Raw genomic sequence first — 26,555 nt, forward strand, 5'->3', positions numbered from 1 at the left:
ATATGTGGGAACTAATGTTATGCCCTGATCTGTCTCACCTGTTCTTGTGATTGTCTCCAACCCCTCCAGGTGTCGCTTATTTTCCCCAGTGTATTTATCCCTGTGTTTCCTGTCTCTCTGTGCCACTTCGTCTTGTATGTTTGTCAAGTCAACCAGTGTGTTTTTCCTGCACTTCTTTTCCTATTCTCTTTTTGATAGTCTTCCCAGTTTTGACTCTTGCCTGACTCTGGACTACTTTCCGCCTGCCTGATGATCCTGCCTGCCCTGACCTTGATTCTGCCTGCCCTTTGGTTTTGACCCATTTGCCTGTCCATGACCATTCTCTTGCCTTACAATATTTATTAATCCAACAGGGTAAGAGTCCAACCATCTGCCTCCTGTGTATGCATCTAGATCTCGCCTAGCACGAACTGTCCATGACAGACCCAGCAGACATGGACCAGCTCCGCCACGCTGTCTCCCTGCAGGGAGCCACCATTGGACACTGTGTTAACTAACCTCCAGACAAGCTTCAATGCCATACAATTCTCCTTCCGTGGCCTCCAACTGCTCTTCAATGCAAGTAAAACTAAATGCATGTTCTTCAACCGATCGCTGCCCGCCCGTCCAGCATCACTACTCTGGACGGTTCTGACTTAGAATATGTGGACAACTACAAATACCTAGGTGTCTGGCTAGACTGTTTACTCTCCTTCCAGACTCCCATTAAGCATCTCCAATCCAAAATTAAATCTAGAATCAGCTTCCTATTTCGCAACAAAGCATCCTTCACTCATGCTGCCAAACATAGCCTCGTAAAACCATCCTACCGATCCTCGACTTCAGCGATGTCATCTACATAGCCTCCAACACTCTATTCAACAAACTGGATGCAGTCTATCACAGTGCCATCCGTTTTGTCACCAAAGCCCCATACACTTCCCACCATTGCGACCTGTACACTCTCGTTGGTTGGCCCTCGCTTCATACTCGTTGCCAAACCCACTGGCTACAGGTTATCTACAAGTCTCTGCTAGGTAAAACCCCGCCTTATCTCAGCTCACTGGTCACCATAGCAGCACCCACTCGTAGCACGCGCTCCAGCAGGTATATCTCACTCGTCACCCCCAAAGCCAATTCCTCCTTTGGTCGTCTTTCCTTCCAGTTCTCTGCTGCCCATGACTGGAACGAATTGAAAAAATCTCTGAAGCTGGAGACTCACGTCTCCCTCACTAGCTTTAAGCACCAGCTGTCAGAGCAGTTTACAGATCACTGCACCTGTACTTAGCCTATCTGTAAACAGCCCATCTATCTACCTACCTCATCCCCATACTGGTATTTTTATTTTTATTTTGCTCCTTTGTACCCCAAACTCTCTACCTGCACATTCATCTTCTGACGGTCTACCATTCCAGTTTAATTGCTATATTGTAATTACTTTGCCACCATGGCCTATTCATTTCCTTAACTTACCTCATTTGCACTCACTGTATACAGTGGGGCAAAAAAAGTATTTAGTCAGCCACCAATTGTGCAAGTTCTCCCAGTTAAAAAGATGCGAGAGGCCTGTAATTTTCATCATGGGTACATTTCAACAATGACAGACAAAATGAGAAAAAAAATCCAGAAAATCACATTGTAGGATTTTTAATTCATTTATTTGCAAATTATGGTGGGAAATAAGTATTTTGTCACCTACAAACAAGCAAGATTTCTGGCTCTCACAGACCTGTAACTTCTTCTTTAAGAGGCTCCTCTGTCCTTCACTCGTTACCTGTATTAATGGCGCCTGTTTGAACTTGTTATCAATATAAAAGACACCTGTCCACAACCGCAAACAGTCACACTCCAAACTCCACTATGGCCAAGACCAAAGAGCTGTCAAAGGACACCAGAAACAAAATTGTAGACCTGCACCAGGCTGGGAAGACTGAATCTGCAATAGGTAAGCAGCTTGGTTTGAAGAAATCAACTGTGGGAGCAATTATTAGGAAATGGAAGACATACAAGACCACTGATAATCTCCCTCGATCTGGGGCTCCACGCAAGATCTCACCCCGTGGGGTCAAAATGATCACAAGAACAGAACACCATACCTACTGTGAAGCATGGGGGTGGAAACATCATGCTTTGGGGCTGTTTTTCTGCAAAGGGACCAGGACAACTGATCCGTGTAAAGGAAAGAATGAATGGGGCCATGTATCATGAGATTTTGAGTGAAAACCTCCTTCCATCCACAAGGGCATTGAAGATTAAACGTGGCTGGGTCTGTCAGCATGACAATGATCCCAAACACACCGCCCGGGCAACGAAGGAGTGGCTTCGTAAGAAGCATTTCAAGGTCCTGGAGTGGCCTAGCCAGTCTCCAGATCTCAACCCCATAGAAAATCTTTGGAGGGAGTTGAAAGTCCATGTTGCACAGCAACAGCCCCAAAACATCACTGCTCTAGAGGAGATCTGCATGGAGGAATGGGCCAAAATACCAGCAACAGTGTGTGAAAACCTTGTGAAGATAGAAAACATTTGACCTCTGTCATTGCCAACAAAGGGTATATAACAAAGTATTGAGATAAAATTTTGTTATTGACCAAATACTTATTTTACACCATAATTTGAAAATAAATTCATTAAAAATCCTACAATGTGATTTTCTGGATTTTTTCCCCCTCATTTAATCTGTCATAGTTGAAGTGTATGTACCTAAATTACAGGCCTCTCATCTTTTTAAGTGGGAGAACTTGCACAATTGATGGCTGACTAAATACTTTTTTGCCCCACTGTATAGACTTTTTGTTTTCTTTTGTTCTACTGTATTATTGACTGTATGTTTTGTTTATTCCATGTGTAACTCTGTTGTTGTATGTGTCGAATTGCTACGCTTTATCTTGGCCAGATCGCAGTTGCAAAGGAGAACTTTTTCTCAACTAGCCTACCTGGTTAAATTAAGGTTAAATAAAAATAAATAAAAATAAATATACTGTACACAAACCATTATAGTGTGTTGGTATGAATCTGTTTCTAGGGTACGGTTTTACATTGCTTTTTGATAATGTTGTACATTTGTGAATTTCAGCTCAACGGCAATTCTATTTGTAGGTTGTTCAGTAGTCTGTACAACTTTTTGTGAATAAGCTTATTAGCTGAATAAGTAAGCTATATGAAAATGACATTAAAGTGCTTTCGTTTTGGAGGGATCTCATAACCGAACTTGTTTACAATTCTGAGAATGCCCATGAATGTCAGACAAATCTGAATTTTATATTTTCTCCATTTATGTAAACCAGGTAAAGTGGTTGTTTATGTTCCAGAAAGTGAAATCCATGCATGCTGTGAATCTCATAATGACGGATGATGGATGCTCATAAATCATGTTTGTCAGATTTTTTAAAATCAAGTAATGAAGGTGAAATACATTTATTAGTATCTCACCTCCAATTTGGATTAAATGGTATGAGGCCTACTAAAGGAACAGAAGCTTCGTAATGGTAATCAAATCGAAAGACAGTCATTTAAAATAAATGACTGTTGTGTTTCACATGCATTTCATAATACAAATCCATAGCCTATAAGTAACCTTCCGATATGAATGAACTCTTACAGTAGCATTTTGTCACCCGCCCCACCTATTTCCTGATTTAGCGTTGGAGATATCCATTGTGTAACAAACGGAACAGTGTTGCGCAGCATCCTTGAATGACACAGTTCAACATGGATCACTTAATTTTCATCTAAATTTAAGTTAAACTCCAAACGGACAAAGATGGTAAAGTATCACTTAAATATTGTTGAAACGACACAGGAAAAACATGCAAAAGATGAATATTAAACAGCATATATATACATATATATATATTTATATATAGGCTATAACAACTTTGTAGCCCGTGTTCTATCTAACAGGTCGCGTTTCTTATTTGAGGTCGCATTTTTTGCGCTTCTACAAATATACATGCGTGAAATGAAATGTCAATGACTCGAGCATCTATAAACCATATGTTCAACCCCAATCTTTTTTGGTTGAAGAGTGACTTTCACATCTACTCTTATGAGACACAATAATCACTTGTTATTAGACTGGACATGATTGATTTCACTGTTATCCAATTCAAAAAATGTTAATACATTTTTGTTTAGATTCAACGAAAATGTACAAACTTAAATGCTGAATATGTGAAAAGAATTTGCCTAGATTTAAGTTCCTAAAAAACGAATTATTGTCTTGAATAATGTTATTTCAAGGGATGAGTTTGAATTGATCATCAGGATATAGTCTGGAAATAATATTTTCAGTTTGTAAATGTCTCAATTAAGTTGAACATTTAAACATTGCACTCAAGCTATTTGATTGGTTGTTATTTCTCTGTGTAAGAAGTGGTGATTCAGTCAGGGTATTATTGATCACTGTTATAATCAGTTAATTATTAACACTCAGCATACCACACACAATGGATCCACACACTTTCTCTCCTATTAGATTAGATATTTGTTTAATCTGTGTTTTGTTATTTGGTATCACATTTTCCTTTAGCCTTCATACACCTATGCCATAAACAAACTATATGTTAATAACTCATGTGAACTCTTCGACAATTTTGGAAAGTTCTGGAGTCAATGATCATGTTAAAGGGCATGCAGTTCTGTTTTGAGTAAGCAAGTGCTTGAGAACAATGCTAGATAGGCTCCATCTGTTGTGGTCCACAGACAGGTCTTTCTTATTTCCTCTGTGTGTCACAAGAAAAATATCTCTAGCAAAGCATGCATCTCATTGGTCCATTTAAGACTGCTACTGCATTTTCTATGGCAACCATTGCAGAGTGATACAGAGGTGAATAGGTGTGTGGTTGTAGTTATTTCCTGTTTCTCTTCATTGTTTTATTCTTTTAACTCTTTATTCAGCAAAGACCTTTACTCTTAAAGTAATCATTTTTGAGTGTGGGTTTTTCTAAACTTTTCAGAGAAGTAGCATTGATCATACAAGTGCACTGTCTGTGACAATCTGACCTAATTGATTACTGTGCCATGACCTCTATCTCAGAACATCTTCCCTTACTGGCTCTTTGGTAGTTTCACTTGCATGTGACATTTGGTTTGGTTGCACCCAACATGTCAAATGTGCCTCAGAGAACACTATTCACACATCTATTGAAATATCTCTCTGTGTCTCAAAGAAAATAATAGCTTTCAGTTTTGTCTGCTTTCTCTGGTAGTAGCACATTCAGAAAGACTTGTACCTGTATTTTCACTCTTATGCTTGAGAGAGACTTTATATTGGTCAGAGCAAGTAAGTTATTGAGCCTATAGTGTCATTTAGTGGTAGTAATGATGCTAGGATCAGGAACCGCTAGGGATTTGACGTGTGTATTCCCTCATTTGAATGATGCCTCAATATTGGTGTGTGAAGAAAGAGAAATGTGTGTGGGGGTGGTTGCACTTGTTTTTGCTATTCTGCTAACTTCCTGCTTACAAACTGAGCCACATTCTCACCTTTCTGTATCTGTGTCAGGGGGAGAGTGTGGATGTTCGTGCGTTGAGGGCCAGGTTCCATGCCAAGGCTGACATGGCAGGTAGTCAAGATAGTACTTCAAAATCTCCACTGCCAGGATTTGGTAGAGGAGGCTCGTTGTTGGCAGATGCTGGTGTTACAGTAAATGGAGGGGTCCGACATAAACTGATGCCTACGGTTCCCACACCACCACTTTCTGGATCAAGCTCCACACCCGACCTTCAGAGACTACCACCACGACCTGTAAGGGCTGAACTGGAGGGCATATCCACCATCCCCAAGCCTCATGGTGTCTTCCCCCGCCCTCCACCATCACACCGCCCCCATGGAGCCACCAAGGAGCCGCCCCGACCTCTACCCCCACCCTCAGACACTGACAGGCTAGGGAAGGTGAGGGTCACAGGAGAACGCCTGCAGAATATGATGCTAACGCACAAGGGAGTACCCACCGCCCCTTCCAAGCCAGCGCCCCCCTCCCTACCCAGCCAGAGGAGTCTGACAGAGGTAACCCCCCTGAGAAGGACCCTGCCCTCTGAGGGCTCCAGACCCATAAAGCCCAGACGACCCCCCCACGTCAACCTGCAGGCCCATCAGAGAAACACCAGGGCACCACACCTTGCAGGGCGCCCAGGGTTAAGGAAGACTGAAGGTAAGCAGCTTGGGCCTAGATCAGATCAAGCAGTCACCGGCGATAGCCGACACCCGCATAGCTGGTGTTTTGGCACCTACAGTGCCTTCAGAAAGTATTCACACCCCTTTGCTTTTTACAGACTGCTTTTTAAATTAATTGTGATCTACACGCAATACCCCATAATGTCAAAGTGGAATCTTGTTTGAAGAACATTTGAGATTATACTGAACAAAAATATATATGCTACATGTAAAGTGTTGGTCCTATGTTTAATAAGCTGAAATAAAAGATCCTAGAAATGTTCCATATGTACAAAAGGCTTATTTCTCTCAAATTTAGTGCACAAATGTGTTCACATCCCTGTTAGTGAGCATTTCTCCTCTGCCAAGATAATCCATCCACCTCACAGGTGTGGCATATCAAGAAGCTGATTAAACAACATGATCATTACAGTCTCACAAGGGTAGACCTGACTGCAGTTCAGCATTGTAACCGATTTCAGCGGGTAAATGCTCACCTTCGCTGGAGAAGTGTGCTCTTCACGGATTAATCCCGTTTTCAATTGTATGGCGTCTTGTGGGCGAGCGGTTTTCTGATTTCAACATTGTAAAAAGAATGGTGGGGGTGGGGTTATGGTATGGGCAGTAGCAATGCGCGGGTTGACTCATAACCCGCAGTCCCCACGGTTATATCCACGGGGCGGATGGGTTTAGGGTCATTGAATATTGGCTGAAGGGGTGGGTGGCGGGCTGGTTGAATAAAGAGAAACAATACCTTTAGAAAAATCAAGAAATGTATCATTATTGTGCAATTTATATAGGCTACATTGAGGTTTGTCGTTCATTATTTTAGGGTATTAGTGTATAACATGCTGACCACACTGGTGGCGTCGCGCCAACGAGCAACTGCATTGCCAGGCGCTAAAATATAAGTTGATTCTATTTGTGGCACGGAATGCGCTGCAAGCCCTGTCTCTCCAATCTCCTCATTGGCTTTTAGAAGCATATACCCACGTGCCATCTCCTCATTGGTTATACCCACGTGGGTGATTGAAAGATGAACTGAGGTCAGTTATGGTAATACACCTTATTATGAAAGTTAGTTGCCAATCGCCATGTAAAATCCAAAGAAGAAAAAGCCTGGGAGGAGGAGGAGAGATAACTAGAAACAATTCGGTTGACCGTTTAATGTGTGGATTAATTGTCGGAGTAGAGGACCTTGTGCATTTCAGGTAAAATAACAACTCAATGTTTACATCCCAGGACAAATTAGCTAGCAACAGCAAGCTAGCTAAAATGCCTTAAACGTTTAATGCTTTTGAGCTGTCCCCAAATTAATATAATTGGTTAAGAGTTTGTTTTGATATTTCAACCTGTGTGTCCTGATCTTTGGTGTGGGGGGACAAATCAATTTGAGCACAATGGCGCACGTGTATTCAGGCACACGTTTGGTTTGGGGTTGGTGTAAATCGAAACTTTAGGGCTTAATGGTACACTCACCAAATAGCCTACTCAGCCAATCGACAAATAATGTTTTTGGGAACAGGCAGAAAAAGTTAAGGGAGATTTAAAAAAGGGACATTGTCAAAGTTTAATGCAATAAGACAAAAGCTGCGAAAGGAGAGTTTAAAATAAAGTGTAGGGAGGGCCAGAGAAGTAATGTTTGGATAATATTTTGTGAAGTGGCAAAAGAGGATGATAGCAGTGCCGGGGTTGTGCCGAAAATCTCCCCCCTGCCAGAATCCCTCCCCCCTCTAATTTCCTTAATTTTGTGGTTGGAGTTAAATACTTTCTGTGACACACATCAGAGTCAAATACTTTCTACAGAACAAACTTCATGTTAGGATAGGCAACCAAAATTAATAATTAATGTATGTGTGTGTGTTATATTAAACATAGAGGAGGGAGTAAAATGCTGGCAAGCAATAAACATTTCAAAACAATTACGGCTGAATTATTATCCTTACACTTTCAAAAATACTAGTCGAATAAGACCTGAGAGTGATGACGAATTTTGGCAAAGAGATTTATTTAAAGACGAATACAAAATTCAGTAGCGGATTTAGGTATGGGCGACATGGGCAGCCGCCCAGGGCAGCAACTTGCCGGGGGCGGCCCCGGGTGCCCCCGGGTGTGGGCGGGCGCAGACGCGGACGTTCGCCCAGGGCGCCATACAAGTTAGAACCGCCACATACACTTGGAACAAATATCCAAACCGAAAACTGCAGACAAAAATGCTTTCTGCTACTAAGGTCAGTGAAATGTAGGCTAAACTGACAACGGAGTGAAGAGCAGGAATCTCAACTAGCAAACAAGTCGCAGCAATGAAGAACGCGAAGGGGGGAGGGGAGAATTCTGGCAGGAGGAGATTTTCGGCACAACACCTGTTATGTTATGTGTGATGATTGTGAGGCACTATACAAATTCGACAGTCACAAGACGAGACTTCAACATTTGTGGACTATTTAATTGGCCTATGGCATGTCAAGGGAACTGTAGCCTACTGTTTAGATTGGTTAAATTAAAACTGAATAACCTCTCACATATCCTTAATAATAACTCCTGCAGAATTAAGCATTTCTTGCAGTAAAACCAAAAGTAGGCGAAATTTGGACTCGGGAACAGGAGTGAAGAAATATGATTTATTTATTTCAGCATCTTGAGAGAATGCAATGCTTAATTAGATACCATCTGTAGAGGTGCTCTCTTAAAAGCATAAAAGCATCTTTAAAGCTGATAGTATTTTAACCACATAAAATATGCATTGAAGATCAACTGAAATCTTATCAGATGGGTCACTTGCATTTTTTTTCTCTCGCTTTACCCCGGTACAACCAGTCAAACTGATATCATTTAGACATTTTGCACAGGAAATCTTTCCGTTTTTTTTGCGTTACTGTATTTTCTCCCTAAACGTATTCTCCCTGTATTTTCTCCCAGTCCCTAAACGTCTTTGCTCCATGAAAGATGACAGAAAACTTTACCGATGTCAACTTTATTGAAGCATTCATTCTATCATCTATGACATTATTCTGTTGAGCAAGGGTTTATTTAGTCTTCTAGGACGACATATATATGTTTCTTATTTAACTAGGCAAGTCAGTTAAGAACAAATTCTCATTTACAATGACGGCCTACCCCGGACAAAACCTAACCCGGACGATGCTGGGCCAATTGTGTGCCACCCTATGGGACTCCCTATCACTGCCAGTTGTGATACAGCCTGGAATCAAACCAGGGTCTGTAGTGACGCCTCTAGCACTGAGATGCAGTGCCTTAGACTGCTGCGCCACTCCGGAGCCCTCGGTCAGTCAATGTCTGCGTCGGGAAGGGCACCATATCACTACTTTTGACTAGTGCACAATATGGGGAATCGGTTGCATTTTGGATAAAGCCAATGTAACTTCAGTTCAATGGGTGCATGCAATTTGGCTCACGAAGTATGGACTGAGTGTAACATTCATTCTATATTCCAAATGGGACAAGTTCTAAATCAAGTGAAACACTATGAACGAAGTGTATCATTGTAGTGTGCCAACATTAAGCCTAAATCAAATGCACTCAATTGTTATGTCATAAATTCGACCCTTTTCCCTATATAGTGCACACCTTATTAGGCAATAGAATGCCATTTGGGGACACACACGATGACGAGCATAGAGGTTCTCCAGGGAACTAGTGGAAAGATCGATGTAACTGTCATAAGTATGATGGAGAGACGTAAACATCTAACTGTACAGTTTAGATTTAAGTTAGTTAACAAGATTACAATTATTTTGCAACTCAAATCTTGTTGCATACAGTATGTAGCAAAACAAAAAATGATTCATAACAATCACGTTTGTTCCCTCGATAGAACATCACACCCCTCCAGCATCAGCATAACGCCACCTAGTCCCATTGTGATGTCACAGCGTTCTCCTTAGACCACTACCCCTGACAATTTGTCTTTATTGGTCTCTGTCATATAATATAATGACAAAAAATAAGCTAACTGTGTCTAATTATAGACAAGTTGACTAACAAATAGCTTACCAAAATGTCAGAAATTATAAGCAGAAACATATTTCAATCAGGCAAAAAAAAATCCTGCACCCCCTGTCAAATAATTGTTCTGCTGTCGTTGACTAGCACATAGCGCATTTTTTCTATATTTGCAGGTTAGGGTTGGGTGCAGGCCTCAGATTTTCACTTTATTAGCGGTTACAGATGGGTTATTAGCAATTGCTGTGCTACGGACATCGAATGCAATTGCATTTTATCAATTGCAATTTGAATGCACAGAGACACCGTGAAGAGATCCTGAGGCCCATTGTCATGCCATTCATCTGCAGCCATCATCTCATGTTTCAGCATGATAATCCACAGCCCCATGTCGCAAATACCTGTACACAATTTACAAGCATTTCGCTACACTCGCAATAATATCTGCTAACCATGTGTATGTGACCAATAAAATTAGATTTGATTTCACAATTCCCCGTAGCTTAAAATGTCCCAGTTTTCCATGGCCTGCCTACTCACTAGACATGTCACCCGTTGAGCATGTTTGGGATGCTCTGGATCGACTTGCACAACAGTGTGTTCCAGTTGCTGCCAATATCCAGCAACTTCGCACAGCCATTGAACAGGAGTGGTACAACATTCCACAATCAACAGCCTGATCAATTCTATGTGAAGGAGATGTGTCGCACTGAATGAGGCAAATGGTGGTCACACCAGATACTAACTGGTTTTCTAATCCACACCCCTAATGTGTCTGTGACCAACAGTTGCATATCTGTATTCCCAGTCAAGTGAAATCCATAGATTAGGGCCTAATGAATTTATTTCAATTGACTGATTCCCGTATATGAACTGTAACTGAGTAAAATCTTTGAAATTGTTGCATGTTGCGTTTATATTTTTTTTCAGTGTAATAAAAAATGAAAAGCTAAAATGTCTTAAGTCAATAAGCGTTCAACCCCATTGTTATGGCAAGCCTAAACAAGTTCAGGTGTAAAAATGTGCTTAACAAATCACATTGTAAACTGCATGGACTTATTTTTGAATGACTACCTCATCGAGTAGTGAATTTCAAGCACAGATTCAACCACAAAGATCCGGGAGGTTTTTCAATGCCTCACAAAGAAAGGAAACAATTGGTAGATGTGTAATAAAAAATATCCATTTGAATATCCCTTTGAGCATGGTGAAGTTATTATTTAGGCTTTGGATGGTGTATCAATACACCCAGTCACAACAAAGATACAGACAAGTTAGTTTTGTTACTCCAGAATACTAACCTAAATGATAGAGTGAAAAGAAGGAAGCCTGTAACAGAATAACAATTTTCCAAAACATGCATCCTGCTTGTAGCAAGTCGCTTAAATAATGCTGCGAAGAAATTACATTTTGTCCTGAATACAAAGCGATATGTTTGGGGACAATCAAACACAACACAACAGTGAGTACCACGCTTAATATTTTCAAGCATGGCAGTGGTTGCATCATGTTATGGGTATGCTTTTCATCTGCAAGGACTTTTTTTTAAGAAAAATCATTTTTGGATAAAAAAATAAATGGAATAGAGCTAAGCACAGGCAAAATCCAACAGACACTGTGAGACAAATTCACCTTTCAGCAGGACAATAACCTAAAACACAAGGCCAAATCTACACTGGAGTTGCTTACCAAGATGAAATTGAATGTTCCGGAGTGGCTTAGCTACAGTTTTGACTTAAATCGGTTTGAAAATCTATGGCAAGACTTCAAAAATACTTTCTAACAAGGATCAACAACTTACTTGACAGCTTGAAGACTTTTTATAAGAATAATGGGCGAACATTGTACAATCCAGGTGTGCAAAACTCCTAGAGACTTACCCAGAAACACTCACAGCTGTAATCGCTGCCACAGGTGATTCTAACATGATAAGTATTCTAACTCAGGGGGTTGAATACTTATCTAATAAAGATACAGTATATTAGTGTTTTATTTTCCAAAAACATTTTCTTTAAATGTTAGAATTTCTCTTCCACTTTGACTTTACATAGTATTTTGTGTGGATCATTGACAAAAAAAATGATAATGAAATCCATTTAAATCCCACTTTGTAACGCAACAAAATGTGGGAAAAAGTCAAGGGTTGTGAACACTTTCTGAACGCACTGTAACTCTCTTTCTCTCGACCAGTCTGGTATGACTCTTTGATGTTGTTGGCACATAAGGAAAGGGGCTGTGTTGGGTTTCCTCTGTGTCTATCTCAATAAAACACCCAAATGCACAGCCACACACACCTCAAACCCACAGGGAAAAAGCATATTTGAGAGAACAAATTAAACCCGTTGCACAATTTCTGAGCGAATATTGCATTAGCAAACAGCCTCCTTTCCAGACCAATGTGGTCACAGCTCTCCCTGTGAGTCACCTGGGTTGCGTCAACCAGGCTAGGTGTAACTGCTTTAGAGCTGTCGAATCACAGCGTCTGCTCGTGTGGCACGTGTCACAAAGCCACACCCTTCCCAATCGCATTAGAACTAGAAAGTGTAGGTTATATAGAAATAATGACACACAAATTGAAAATCTTTAAACTAAATAATATGGATTTCTATCAGCCTAATCGAGGAGTATTTACAACTCCTATTCCACTGTTCGAACTTGTAAACAAGGTTGCATGGGATTTCTCTTAATGCGACTTCATGCAGCCAATGGCAATTTCCTCTTTAGGTATAATGCCGGGAGCTGCTTGTGGATTTGACAGCTCTAATGCAGTTCCACCTCTGACACCGCCAAAACAACCATTATGCTGGTGTCGGCTAGTGTGGGTCTGACCTTAATCTAGGCCTTAATTTCCTTTGAAAAAGCCCCCCTTCCGTACAAGTGTAAAATGGAAAATTGACTCTTTTGAATACATTTATACAATGTGTGGTCTTAATCCTGGATGATGGTTGGTGAAAACCGCATTCCAGCCGGTGTCTATTCTATTTGAATACGTGTATGGACTTACTGTAAGCACCATAATGACACAAGAAAGGTATCTGTTCACTTGCAACCTGTATAATATATAATTGTATAATATGCAGTGTGCTTTATCTAGTTACTAGTTAAAACCTCAACACGTCTCTCTCTAAAAAGTATTTTTGAATGACCTACTGTATACATGCGGAACAGTATCTTCTGTAAGAAATGAATGATCAAAAGAAATTCTCAGACTGCTGCTGCTGGTGCAGAGCATTGCCCTTCAATATATATGTTAATATTGAATTAGTTGGTGAAGACCTACTGTAGACCTACAGTGCAGGTTGTTTCTTTTCCTCAGGTGGCAGCAGTAAGTCTCTTCCAGGGATAGTCAGTCTGTCTGACCCCTCAAGACTCCCAACCAAGCCCAGCAGCCTACCACGGCAGTGTACCCCTGTGTGAGTGTGCTCACTCGAAATGTCAAGTGTTGAGTGATAGTATGAACACAAATTGTAATTACTCTGTAGGCAACTGGATTTACAGGAACAAAAAAAGCCACATTTTTCACTTAAGTATTTTTTCCCTCTGATTCCTGTTGTCTTGTTAGACATTCTGAGGATGACCAGGGGGAATATGATGACATAGGCCTAGGCCTAGATGTAAAACCACCTCCCCCACCCCCAAACCCAAAACACCCAGGGAGCTGGGACAAAAGTGGTATGTCTGAAAATAACTACTATATTACCATGAACAAGAGATGCAAGAGATTCACTAGCTATTGTGAATTTAGGACTGAATCATGATGACTCGTGAATGTATGATTTATGTGAAAGCTTGAATTATATACACAAATAGTTTCTCAATCCATCATCCCATAATGTATGTATTTTACATGTTCATTGCTTGTTCATGCATGTCATGAATTATATTTTCTGCTATTTCCCCTACAGACTCCTGGAATGAAAATAGTTCTTCACAAATAGATAAGGTGAAAGAATTCATGTTTACCATCAGTGACCATCAATGCAGAACACTGCTTTTGAATTATTTCTGAAATACTGTTCTTGATACACATGCTTTTCATGACATTTATGTTCTTATTCCTGGCTGCAGGGGAGTGATGAAAGTGAGGTCTATGATATGATTGATAAGTAAGTATAGTATTGAAATACAACTTTGATCCCCTGCCTAGATACAGTACGTGGTATCTTGGGTTTATGCTTGTCTTACAAGTAGACAACTCAATGTATGGCACAGCATACTTTAAACAGCCAATATCACAAGGCTAATAATAATAAAACACACTTGGATACTCACATATCTGTTAAAATGTGTTTATATAGGCGTAATAGCTGTCCACTTCAAATAATCACTGACCCGTTAATGTCTTTTGCCATCTCTGTCTTTTGCCATCTCAGTGGCAACCAAGAGGAGGTGAAAACCACAAGTTCTGATAAGAATAAACAGAAAGAGTTGAGCCGGCAGAAAGAGCAGGAGAGGAGAGAGCAAAAGGAAATACTGGAAAGGGAAAACAAATACAGAAAGAAATTCAAGGTGATTTGCCACATTTCCATGCGCTAACAAATCCATAAATCCCCTTAAACAGTAATGTTTGTCATAACACACTTGCTACATTTGATTCCAGGGTTTTGGATATGGTGCTGCAGCCTGGTCTCAGAGCATTTCTCATTATTCTGTATGTAAGTCCAAGACACTCCATTTAGTATGATATGTTACGTTTCGTATGGTATGTATTTATATGTGGATGTCTATTACCCATTTCGTATGATATGTTGCAAATTACAATTCATATATGTTTCAAATTTGCAAAATGTACATTATATTACGAATTTGCAAAATGTATGATATGTTCTAGCTAGGTGGCAAACGTTAGCTAGCTGGCTAACGTTAGCTAGGCTAGGGGTTAAGGTGACGGTTAGGGTTAAGTTTAGAAGTTAGGTTAAAGGTTTAAGGTTAGGGTTAGGGGAAGGGTTAGCTAAAAGGGTTAAGGTTAGTGTTAGGGTTAGCTAACATGCTAAGTAAATGCAAAGCTAAAAAGTAGTAAGTAGTTAAAAAGTTGCTAATGAACTAAAATGCCTTAATTAGCCATCTGTCTTATGTAACCATACCAAATGTAACATATCATACTAATTTAAGTGTCCCGGATTTACGTTTACTATGCTACGTCTGAGATCAGGTTGGGAATTCTGGAACACACCTGTAATACATCTCTGTGAGCCTTTTACATATGGTGTTTTGCCAAATATAGATATACAGTAATGTAATCTCACATGCAGAACATAAATCTCATTAATCTCTGCAGTCTAAAAACACCACTTTACAACCCTCTGTGTTTATTTGTACCCTTCCACAGCTGGGGACTGGGGACATAGAGGTCCTTCACATGGCCAGGGTTCGACATGACTGGCAGGGGGGCAAGCAGGATCTAACTGTTCGGCAGGGAGACAGTGTGGAGATCTTACGGGTTAAGAACAATCCTGGGGGCATGTGGCTAGCCCGCACACAGACTGGCACCTGTAAGTAAAACACTGTTAAGTTCTATAGAACTAAGGGACGGTTCTACATTTAATGGGGTGAGGTGGCTGGTCCAAAATAGGGGGGGTTGTCTATCTTCTTTTTTGATTTGGGGAGGGTTGTGTGATTTTTTTAATGGGCACAGGGAACGGTAGCCCACCCAACTAACTCATCTTCATGTTGTTATTTTTTTGCTCTTTTGCACCCAGTACCTCTACTTGCACATCATATAGCCACATTTCCTCATCTGCTTGAATGCGCCCCCCTTATTAAGGTGTTTTGGTACTTTCCTTAAGCACTACGCGTTTCTGCGTGCCTAGTATACAGTCAACTCTATCTTGCCCATCTATACATAGTGACGATAGTGGTAGGTGGATCATTTGCACAGATTGGTAATAGGTTAACTAGCAATCATACCGCACATAACATCATTCAAATCTGCACACATTTTCCATATAAATCCACAAGAACATAGAGGAATAGCTGATAGATTTTTGAGCTGTGTGTCTCCTATCTTATTGATCTTGTTTAGACTACACTTTTAATTGACTGTATAAACGGATTCCCTCTTCACATTTGTCAAAATAGTGAAAACTAAAATAGTGATTATTTTAATTCATATCAATTGATTATTTTTAACAATAATTTTTCACTAACCGAATGCTGTGCTTCGCCATTGTAGTAGTTGGGGGTTCGGTTAAATCGCAGTTAATCAAATTAAGGGAATAATCATTTGTGAATCACAAACAGTAAAAGGAAACAATTCAGCTGTAGACTTCCTTTCGAATTGTGTCGCTGCAAAACTAATTTCGTAGATGCTTTAAGTTGATTTGGACGTTCAACTTTTATTTTATTCTATATATAGTTGAAGTAGGAAGTTAACCTACATTTAGGTTGGAGTCATTAAAAGTTGTTTTTCAACTGCTCCACAAATTTCTTGTTAACAAACTATAGTTTGGCAAGTCGGTTAGGACATCTACTTTGTGCATGACACAAGTAATTTTTCCAACAATTGTTTACAGACAGATTATTTCACTTATAATTCACTGTATCACAATTCCAGTGGGTCAGAATTTAACATACACTAAGTTAACTGTGCCCTTAAACAACTTGGAACATGTCCAAACACCTGAAGGTACCGCATTCATCTGTACAAACAATAGTACGCAAGAATAAACACCATGGGACCATGCAGCCGTCATACTGCTCAGGAAGGAGACGCGTTCTGGCTCCTAGAGATGAACGTACTTTGGTGCGAAAGTGCAAATCAATCCCAGACCAACAGCAAAGGACCTTGTGAAGATGCTGGAGGAAATGGGTACAAAAGTATCTATATCCACAGTAAAAACAAGTCTTATTTCATCATAACCTGAAAGCCACTCAGCAAGGAAGAAGCCACTGCTCCAAAACCGTCATAAAAAAGCCAGACTACGGTTTGCAACTGCACATGGGGACAAAGATTGTACTTTTTGGAGAAATGTCCTCTGGTATGATGAAACAAAAATAGAACTGTTTGGCCATAATGAGCATCATTATGTTTGGAGGAAAAAGGGGAGGCTTGCAAACCGAAGAACACCATCCCGACCGTGAAGCACAGGGGTGGTAGCATCATGTTGTGGGAGTGCTTTGTTGCAGGAGGGACTGGTGCCCTTCACAAAATAGATTGCATCATGAGGAAGAAAAATTATGTGGATATATTGAAGCAAAATCTCAAGACATCAGTCAGGAAGTTAAAGCTTGGTCGCAAATGGGTCTTCCAAATGGACAATGACCCCAAGCATACTTCCAAAGTTGTGGCAAAATGGCTTAAGGACAACAAAGTCAAGGTATTGGAATGGCCATTACAAAGCCCTGACTTCAATCCCATTGAAAATATGTGGACAGAACTGAAAAAGCGTGTGTGAGCAAATATGCCTACAAACCTGACTCAGTTACACCAGCCCTGTCAGGAGGAATAGGCCAAAATTCACCCAACTTATTGTGGGAAGCTGGTGGAAGGCTACCTGAAACATTTGACCCAAGTTAAACCATTTAAAGACAATGTTACCAAATACTAATTGGGTGTATGTTAACTTCTGACCCACTGTGAATGTGATGAAAGAAATAAAAGCTGGAATAACTCATCCTCTCTGCTATTATTCTGACATTTTACATTCTTAAAAGAAAGTGGTGATCCTAACTGACCTAAGACAGGGATTTGTTTTACGAGGATTAAATGTCAGGAATTGTGAAAAACCGAGTTTAAATGTATTTGGCTAAGGTGTATGTAAACTTCCAACTTCAACTGTATGTATATATTTTTTGCTGGCTCACCTCACTTATTTCTTATACAGTTAATGACATTTATATTGCCTTGGGGATGATACAATGAATCATTATTTTAGAGTTAATTTTATGAGGAGGGATGGTGTGCATATTTTTTTTACAGTACAAGAGGGAAAAAACATTTACAATGGGGAGGGAGTACATTTTTCTTATGACACCTGGAGTTGGACAAACCCCACCCCCCACTCCAGTAAATTTTGATCTGTCCCTAAACAATTAAATATGTATTCCATATTTTATACTTGGTCCATATTTCCTGTGACAATGCTGAAAACCACACATTTCGTGTACCGAAAGCTACCAAAAACCAGTAATGAAGTGTTACTTTGCAGATGGCTACATCATTAACACATGTGTGGATGTGGACTATGAGGAAGTGAAACGTAAACTCAAACTGTCCAGAGCTCCTGACCCCTCACTGCCACCACCACCACCTCCACCTCCCGTCTCTTTTGAGGACAATGACATTTATTATGATGTCGATTCCTCAGATAACATGAACAGGTAGCTCTCGCAAGCACAAATATACCATGTTGCTTTAACTTTGTCTGTAATTGAAACAGTGTAACCTGAATGCAAGTGATTGATATGATTGATATGTTTCTCTCTTACAGCAGCATGACTCAAGAGGAGGGTAAGTGGAGCTGTGAATGACCGTTTTCCATGAAGTTGTTCATGTAGTATGCTTATGTTACTGTTTCTCTCTGTTTCTCTCTCTCTCTCTCTCTCTCTCAATGTCAATTCAATTCAATTCAAGGGCTTTATTGGCATGGGAAACATGTGTTAACATTGCCAAAGCAAGTGAGGTAGATAATATATAAAGTGAATATATAAAGTGAAATAAACAATAAAAATTAACAGTAAACATCACACATACAGAAGTTTCAAAACAATAAAGACATTACAAATGTCATATTATATACAGTGCCTTGCGAAAGTATTCGGCCCCCTTGAACTTTGCGACCTTTTGCCACATTTCAGGCTTCAAACATAAAGATATAAAACTGTATTTTTTTGTGAAGAATCAACAACAAGTGGGACACAATCATGAAGTGGAACGACATTTATTGGATTTTCAAACTTTTTTAACAAATCAAAAACTGAAAAATTGGGCGTGCAAAATTATTCAGCCCCTTTACTTTCAGTGCAGCAAACTCTCTCCAGAAGTTCAGTGAGGATCTCTGAATGATCCAATGTTGACCTAAATGACTAATGATGATAAATACAATCCACCTGTGTGTAATCAAGTCTCCGTATAAATGCACCTGCACTGTGATAGTCTCAGAGGTCCGTTAAAAGCGCAGAGAGCATCATGAAGAACAAGGAACACACCAGGCAGGTCCGAGATACTGTTGTGAAGAAGTTTAAAGCCGGATTTGGATACAAAAAGATTTCCCAAGCTTTAAACATCCCAAGGAGCACTGTGCAAGTGATAATATTGAAATGGAAGGAGTATCAGACCACTGCAAATCTACCAAGACCTGGCCGTCCCTCTAAACTTTCAGCTCATACAAGGAGAAGACTGATCAGAGATGCAGCCAAGAGGCCCATGATCACTCTGGATGAACTGCAGAGATCTACAGCTGAGGTGGGAGACTCCATAGGACAACAATCAGTCGTATATTGCACAAATCTGGCCTTTATGGAAGAGTGGCAAGAAGAAAGCCATTTCTTAAAGATATCCATAAAAAGTGTTGTTTAAGCCACAAGCCACCTGGGAGACACACCAAACATGTGGAAGAAGGTGCTCTGGTCAGATGAAACCAAAATGGAACTGTTTTGGCAACACAGCTCATCACCCTGAACACACCATCCCCACTGTCAAACATGGTGGTGGCAGCATCATGGTTTGGGCCTGCTTTTCTTCAGCAGGGACAGGGAAGATGGTTCAAATTGATGGGAAGATGGATGGAGCCAAATACAGGACCATTCTGGAAGAAATCCTGATGGAGTCTGCAAAAGACCTGAGACTGGGACGGAGATTTGTCTTCCAACAAGACAATGATCCAAAACATAAAGCAAAATCTACAATGGAATGGTTCAAAAATAAACATATCCAGGTGTTAGAATGGCCAAGTCAAAGTCCAGACCTGAATCCAATCGAGAATCTGTGGAAAAAACTGAAAACGGCTGTTCACAAATGCTCTCCATCCAACCTCACTGAGCTCGAGCTGTTTTGCAAGGAGGAATGGGAAAAAATTTCAGTCTCTCAATGTGCAAAACTGATAGACATACCCCAAGCGACTTACAGCTGTAATCGCAGAAAAAGGTGGCGCTACAAAGTATTAATTTAAGGGGGCTGAATAATTTTGCACGCCCAATTTTTCAGTTTTTGATTTGTTAAAAAAGTTTGAAATATCCAATAAATGTCATTCCACTTCATGATTGTGTCCCACTTGTTGTTGATTCTTCACAAAAAAATACAGTTTTATATCTTTATGTTTGAAGCCTGAAATGTGGCAAAAGGTCACAAAGTTAAAGGGGGCCGAATACTTTCGCAAGGCACTGTATATACAGTGTTTTAACAATGTACAAATGGTAAAGGACACAAGATAAAATAAACATCTCTCTCTCTCTCTCTCTCTCAAGATGACTACGATGATGTGCAAGGAATAAACAATGACTTCCCCCTTCCACCTCCTGAAATAAGGTATTCCTCATATACAGTGTCTTTGAATTCAATTATTATCATTTTTTGTACTTTTCCGATACACAGGAGAGTAAGTCAAATGCCTTCCTCTGTCTGGGGTTTTTCATAGTGTGGTGTTGCTTTAATAGCTTGCCAACTTTGGCCTGTATGTTTACTTAAAAAAATGAAAATCAAAACTTGTATATGGTTTAACTTGTCTGTTGCATAGAGCATGTATTGCACTGTATATAAATAAAGTAGTTGCTAATGGCTAACAATAAGAAAGCATAAATAAGAAAGTTGGCTACTAAAAGAGGACAAAACCTACTTTTGTGATCAGACAAAAAAGGACATGTTTGTCTTTATGTTCCAGTCTACATCCAAAAATGAGCAAGAAACCGGAGAAAGATGAACAAGATTTCAGAAAAAAATTTAAGGTAAATCTTAATTTGCTCTTCTTGCATATCTGTTGAACTGTTAGTAAAAAATAGCTTTTACCGCAATTCATGTGCACACATTACTCTGAAAGCACAATCACTAGTCGCTTAATAAAATGACATTACCAAGTCATATGAAAAAATAAACATCACTTTTATTTTGTTCTGTCAGTTTGAGGGACCGATTAAGGTGTTACACTGCATGATGGTTGACGCAAGCATCAAGAAATCAGGAGGGAAGGATCTAGCTGTGGTTCAAGGGGAGATCCTGGAGATAATTCAACTCACCAGTGACAAGAAAGCCCTGTGTCGCAATGAGCAGGGGAAATGTATGAGAATACATCACCCTCTTGTAAAAAGTTTCTGTAAAAGTCCGTTGTATATTTGATTAGGCTACAGCCTTATCAATTAGAGATTGCAGAAAATTCCCTGTTTTGATTACTTTTGTCAGCATGAGTGTCATTATTTCAATTGTTCATTAATTTTCATTCTCTCACAGATGGATATGTGCCCAGGGTTGTTCTTCTTCAGGCGTAGGTTTCTTATATATTTATTCAACACAATTACTGGTAGAATATCAGAATAGCCATAGTCTCTGTTAGTCACTGGTATCATAATTTACCGCTGACAACTGTGTCATAATGTTTTGGTTAATATGGTTTTCAATATTCCTTTTCAGGGAAGGGGAGGATGTTTACGACGATGTTGATCATATTAACGGTAAGTTATTTTTTAATTAATTATGCTTACTGTAAATACATTTATATTTAGACTCTGAAGTGATATTATGAATCTAGCTTTGGGACACAACATCAGGAGTCACAGACCCCAGATGAGCTCATGTAATATATACTGAACAAAAATATAAATGCAACATGTAAAATGTTGTTACCATGTTTCATGAGCTAAAATTAAAGATCCCAGAAATGTTCCATATGTACAAAAAGCTTATATCTCTCCAATTTTGTGCACAAATTTGTTTACATCTCTGCCTTTCTACTTTGCGACGATAATGCATCTACATGACAGGTGTGGCATATCAAGAAACTGACCAAACAGCAGGATCATTACGCAGGTGCACCTTGTGCTGGGGTACAATAAAAGGTCACTCTAAAATGTGCAGTTGTGTCACACATCACAATGCCACAGATGTCTCAAGTTTTGAGGGATCGTGTATTTGGCATGCTGACTGCAGGAATATGCACCAGAGCTGTTGTCACAGAATTGAATGTCCATTTCTCTACCATAAGCCACCTTCAATGTCATTTTAGAGAATTTGGCAGTATGTACAACCGGCCTCACAACCGCAGACCACGTGTAACCACGCAAGCCCAGAACCTTCACATCCGACTTCTTCACTTGCAGGATCATCTGAGACCAGCCACCTGGACAGCTGATGCCCTTATGAAAAAATATTGCAGTCAGAGTGCAGTATAACTGCAGCACACTGCAGTATAACTGTAGTTAGAGTGCAATATGACTGCAGTATGCAGGAGGAAAATACAGTGTCCAAAATAACACTGTTTTTTTAACTGCAGTAATTTTGCAGTGTAACTGCAGTATAACTTCAGTTCAACTGCAGCACACTGCAGTTATTCTGCAGTTACTGCATCCAAAATACCACAGTCAACTGCAGTTACTGCACCTTTACTGCAGTTTCAAATCTGCAATCTTTTTTGTAAGGGTGAAACTGAGGAGAGATTCTGTCTGTAATAACGCCCTTTTGTGGGGAAACCTCATTCTGATTGGCTGGACCTGGCTCCCTAGTGGGTGGGCCTAAAGCACCCCTGCGCAGTCATGTGAAATCCATAGATTATCGCCTAATTTATTTATTTCAATTGACTGATTTGCTTATATGAACTGTAACTCAGTAAAATCGTTGAAATTGTTTCATGTTGCGTTTATAGTTTTGTTCATTATATATGCAAAGTAGTAAAAGTACAAGGAGTTAACCCCTTTCATGACCTCCTCTCTTCTCCTTACAGATATCTATGACAATGACAATGTCTATGATCACACAATCCACTGAAACCTTTTTCCTTTCCTGACCAACATGGATCACCAATCCTGGACTGATGCTTGTCTTCCAGGGAGACACACACACTGGGAGACACACACACACACACACACACATGTCCTAAGAATTTAAACAATCATGGCATGACTGTTGTTTGCCCGAATTTGCTTGTAGAAATATTTAATACACTATGCTTTGTTCATGGCTGGGCTTCTTGAGATGAGTTTGAATAATAAATACTTTTTTGCCAGTTGTATTTTGTGTATTATTCATATTTTATTAGTGTACTCCAAAAAATTATCCTCCTAAGAATTAGAAGAAGGATTTAAAAAGATGACACATTTATTGACATTCCCATGGAATTTATTATCAAAAGCTACCCACTTTTTCCGTTTTTTCACATGGGCATTGCATCTTTGAATATGTGATCTATTACTACTGCCTGCATATCGTAAATATATCATTGAACACTTCCTGTTCAAAGTACAAGACCATATTTTCTGTGTCACAGATTGTAGAGGAAACCTGTTTTTGGTACTATTTCACACAATTTCGTGTGGATCTTCTAGCTGAAAAAGATGACATATGTCCCGTGCATTTACAGATCTTTGTTACTTTGACGCACAGTCATTGCTTGGACGTTGCAGTCAACACCGGCAGGATCAATTTGATTTCCATTCGAGTGAACAGAGCTGTGTACACCTGACTTGCAGACCGCTACTAGTGTGTTTACATAATGCAAAATTCATTGGAGTCGCTTGTGAATGTGCTTGAGTCGTACAGAGGAAGAGATAAAGTGGTAAGTGTCCCACCAAAACATTCTGTTATTTCATTTTAAATATGACAAATGTTGAGTCATTGCCCTATTTAAATTAATATGCATACCACCACATTCTTCCTAATAGAATGGCCTTGTGTTATGTGGGGTATTTGTGGGCAGATAAGGACACTGTGCTATGGGTCCCAGCTGGTTGGTGGGGTTCTGTCTGAGAAGCCAGGGCGGTCATCCGCACAGCTTGGAAAGAGCCTCCTACTGTTCTCTGCACAGCTAAGCCACTGTCGGACTGTACTTCGACTCTTCGATGACCTCTCCATGCTCGTATATTCACAAAGCTATGGTCTTGGAGCCGGGGTGAGCAATGAGACTATAGCAACATTTCCCAATCTCGGTCCTCTGGACCCCTAGGGGTGCATGTTTTGGTTTTTGCCCCAACACTACACAGCTGATTCAAATGTTCAAAGCTTGATGATTAGTTATGATGATTATTTGAATCAGCTGTGCAGTGCTAGGTCAAAAAACAAAATGTGCACACCTTGGGGGACTGAGTTTGGGAAACTCTGGTCGATTTCTATGATCAGAAATGCCCTGTATGAAAGGTTTCTGAAATGACATAGCCAGCCATCATCTGTGTCTCAAGACATGGCAATAGCCCCATTTCAATATCAAAGCATGGCAGTTGAAACTAATTAAAGCCAGATTACCGTAGTGAGAGGTTTGAGGGACAGAGACTTAGAATAGAATTGACACTTTCTTTAGATTGACATGCATGTCCCTCTCTCCAGGAAGAAGATTCTGCACTGCGCTGGATGTCTGTGCTGAATAATGTGGCTGACCAGCTGTATTACCCTTGTGAACATATAGCATGGGCTGCCGATGCCAAGATCATCAGTGCTAAGTCTGACAAATGGTGGCTACTAAGCGGTATACTCTGGGGAGTATCTCTGCTGTTAGGCGTTTTCAGGTAAGAATATTTCTCCACTGATGGTTTCATACTACAAAACAAATCTGAGGCACTCTTCAATTAGTGAAAGTTACAATGCTGCTAGCCTATTTGACATATGGCCAAAGTACTAAAAGTTGCTATTATCCTTGTTCCCAGGCTCAATTTCTACTGTAGAGAGTGGTTCAGTTTGGAGCTGGCTGGTGGACGAGATTACATTGGCATACTTACAGTACAGATTTTGGCATGGAGCTTTCCTTCGAATGTAGCCTATTGCTTTGGACAGGATTTGAAACGCTCAGTGATAGTGGGAGGCATGTAGAATGGCTACAAGCAGGTTTTCTTCACCATACACACTTCTCATTCTAGGTCTATGAGGGTTGTCATGCTGCTGCGGAAGAAGTTAAGGAAGTCAACACGACGCGACAGTAGGTGAGTCGGGTCAAAACTGAATCAGTTTACTTGTGTTGTCTCTGTGTGGTGTGTGTGTGTGTGTGTGTGTGTGTGTGTGTGTGTGTGTGTGTGTCAATGACTGTGTTCCATTGCGTAAAATATATTGATGGAAACTTGGCGTTCCCAATGCATATTCATCACATCAATTGGGAGGACATTTCAGGTAAGGATACTAGATACGTGTGTTGCTAAACCAATGAGTGTATATAAACGTATCTTGGGTTTGATTTGTCTCTCTCCAGTGAGGGAACTGTTGCCAGCAGGTCTCAGCTCCAGAGGCAGGTGCAAGGGGAGGTCCTCAGTATTCTCAGCAGCATGGCAGATCTGAGTAATGCCATTCATTGGATGCCCCCTGGTTTCCTCTGGGCAGGACGCTTTCCCAATTGGCTAGTTGGACTTATGGGCACCACGTCATCCCTGATTGGCTTGATCCAGATGGGTGCCAGTCAAGCAGTCAGTGCCTAGTCTAATTGCTTTGACAAATCTTTTCTTTTTTTGACTAACACATTTGATAACCCAATCAGCATTTGTTGAAAAATCTACTGAAATTTGGGGAACATTCAACATCAAACCCTGTTCTGGATGATATCGTTGTGCCCAGTGTTGGAAATTAATGGTTTGTTTCTCTTTTCAAAGCTCCACAACCAGATGCAACAGTTGACTATTGTCTGTTTTTAAACCAACTGTTCAGCGGTGTTGAACATAGCCCAGACATATTTTAAGTTGACTTTTTACTAGTAGGAATACAGTAAAGCATGGGAAGCTCTGTCCGCCTGTGCTTGAGTTGAGTCATGTTCAGCTGGCCTACTGTTTCTCCTAGCTAGGCACTCCAATGATCTGTTATGACTCTCAGTATTTCTTACATAAACCCATGGAATGTGAATTGAAAAAATATAGAATATCTATTACATTTTAATTAAATGAATTAACATTTTAACCTATTTTTTTCAGAATTCTGAATGTTAGATCTGAACAATATTGCTGTAACATTAATTGTTTGGCATTTTGGCACCAATCAATTTTTTTGTCAAATATAATCCTAACTTTATCTCAGAGTAGCAATTGCCCTTTCAGTATGGTTTTATGAACATTACCAATCAAACAACGTCAACACAACATTTGTGGCTACTATTTCAACCACAGAAACAGGCTTGACAATGAAAATATCAGCTGCTGTGAACAGTGATGAATTGTAATTTTTGTTCATAATTTTCCTAGAATAAAATAGACAGCTAAATTACATAATGTACCTGTTTTTATTATATATACATCTCATACAGTGCATTTGGGAAAGTATTCGGACCCCTTGACTTTTTCCACATTTTGTTATGTTACAGCCTTATTCTTAAATGTATTACATTGTCCCCTCCCTCACTCAATCTACACA

At 40.0% G+C, this 26,555-nt stretch overlaps 2 protein-coding genes across 5 annotated transcripts in view; both read left to right on the forward strand.

Annotated features, from left to right (window-relative positions):
• Positions 1 to 23,250, forward strand: part of si:ch73-40i7.2 (FYN-binding protein 1) — a 53,198-nt gene extending 29,948 nt beyond the window's left edge. Inside the window, exons 1-16 of one of the 4 annotated variants that reach the window (XM_046303246.1) lie at positions 3,609 to 3,742; positions 5,483 to 6,131; positions 13,413 to 13,509; positions 13,659 to 13,768; positions 14,002 to 14,039; positions 14,165 to 14,202; positions 14,470 to 14,605; positions 15,426 to 15,588; positions 18,244 to 18,415; positions 18,526 to 18,545; positions 20,501 to 20,561; positions 20,914 to 20,977; positions 21,150 to 21,306; positions 21,477 to 21,510; positions 21,657 to 21,697; positions 22,249 to 22,956. In XM_046303246.1, the coding sequence (XP_046159202.1) occupies positions 3,740 to 3,742; positions 5,483 to 6,131; positions 13,413 to 13,509; positions 13,659 to 13,768; positions 14,002 to 14,039; positions 14,165 to 14,202; positions 14,470 to 14,605; positions 15,426 to 15,588; positions 18,244 to 18,415; positions 18,526 to 18,545; positions 20,501 to 20,561; positions 20,914 to 20,977; positions 21,150 to 21,306; positions 21,477 to 21,510; positions 21,657 to 21,697; positions 22,249 to 22,298 (1,833 nt within the window). In that variant the 5' untranslated portion in view covers positions 3,609 to 3,739 and the 3' untranslated portion in view covers positions 22,299 to 22,956. The other 3 variants (XM_046303240.1, XM_046303224.1, XM_046303233.1) reach the window with 3 other exon arrangements.
• Positions 23,251 to 23,435: 185 nt separating this feature from the next.
• On the forward strand, positions 23,436 to 26,408 carry pex11g (peroxisomal biogenesis factor 11 gamma). The gene is made up of 5 exons (XM_046303267.1): positions 23,436 to 23,793; positions 23,935 to 24,126; positions 24,558 to 24,736; positions 25,085 to 25,147; positions 25,411 to 26,408. The coding sequence occupies exons 1-5, from the start codon at positions 23,731 to 23,733 to the stop codon at positions 25,631 to 25,633; spliced, it is 720 nt and encodes a 239-aa protein (XP_046159223.1). The 5' UTR covers positions 23,436 to 23,730; the 3' UTR covers positions 25,634 to 26,408.
• Positions 26,409 to 26,555: the final 147 nt, after the last annotated feature.

Source organism: Oncorhynchus gorbuscha, linkage group LG02, assembly GCF_021184085.1.
Source record: "Oncorhynchus gorbuscha isolate QuinsamMale2020 ecotype Even-year linkage group LG02, OgorEven_v1.0, whole genome shotgun sequence".
Lineage (NCBI taxonomy): Eukaryota > Metazoa > Chordata > Actinopteri > Salmoniformes > Salmonidae > Oncorhynchus > Oncorhynchus gorbuscha.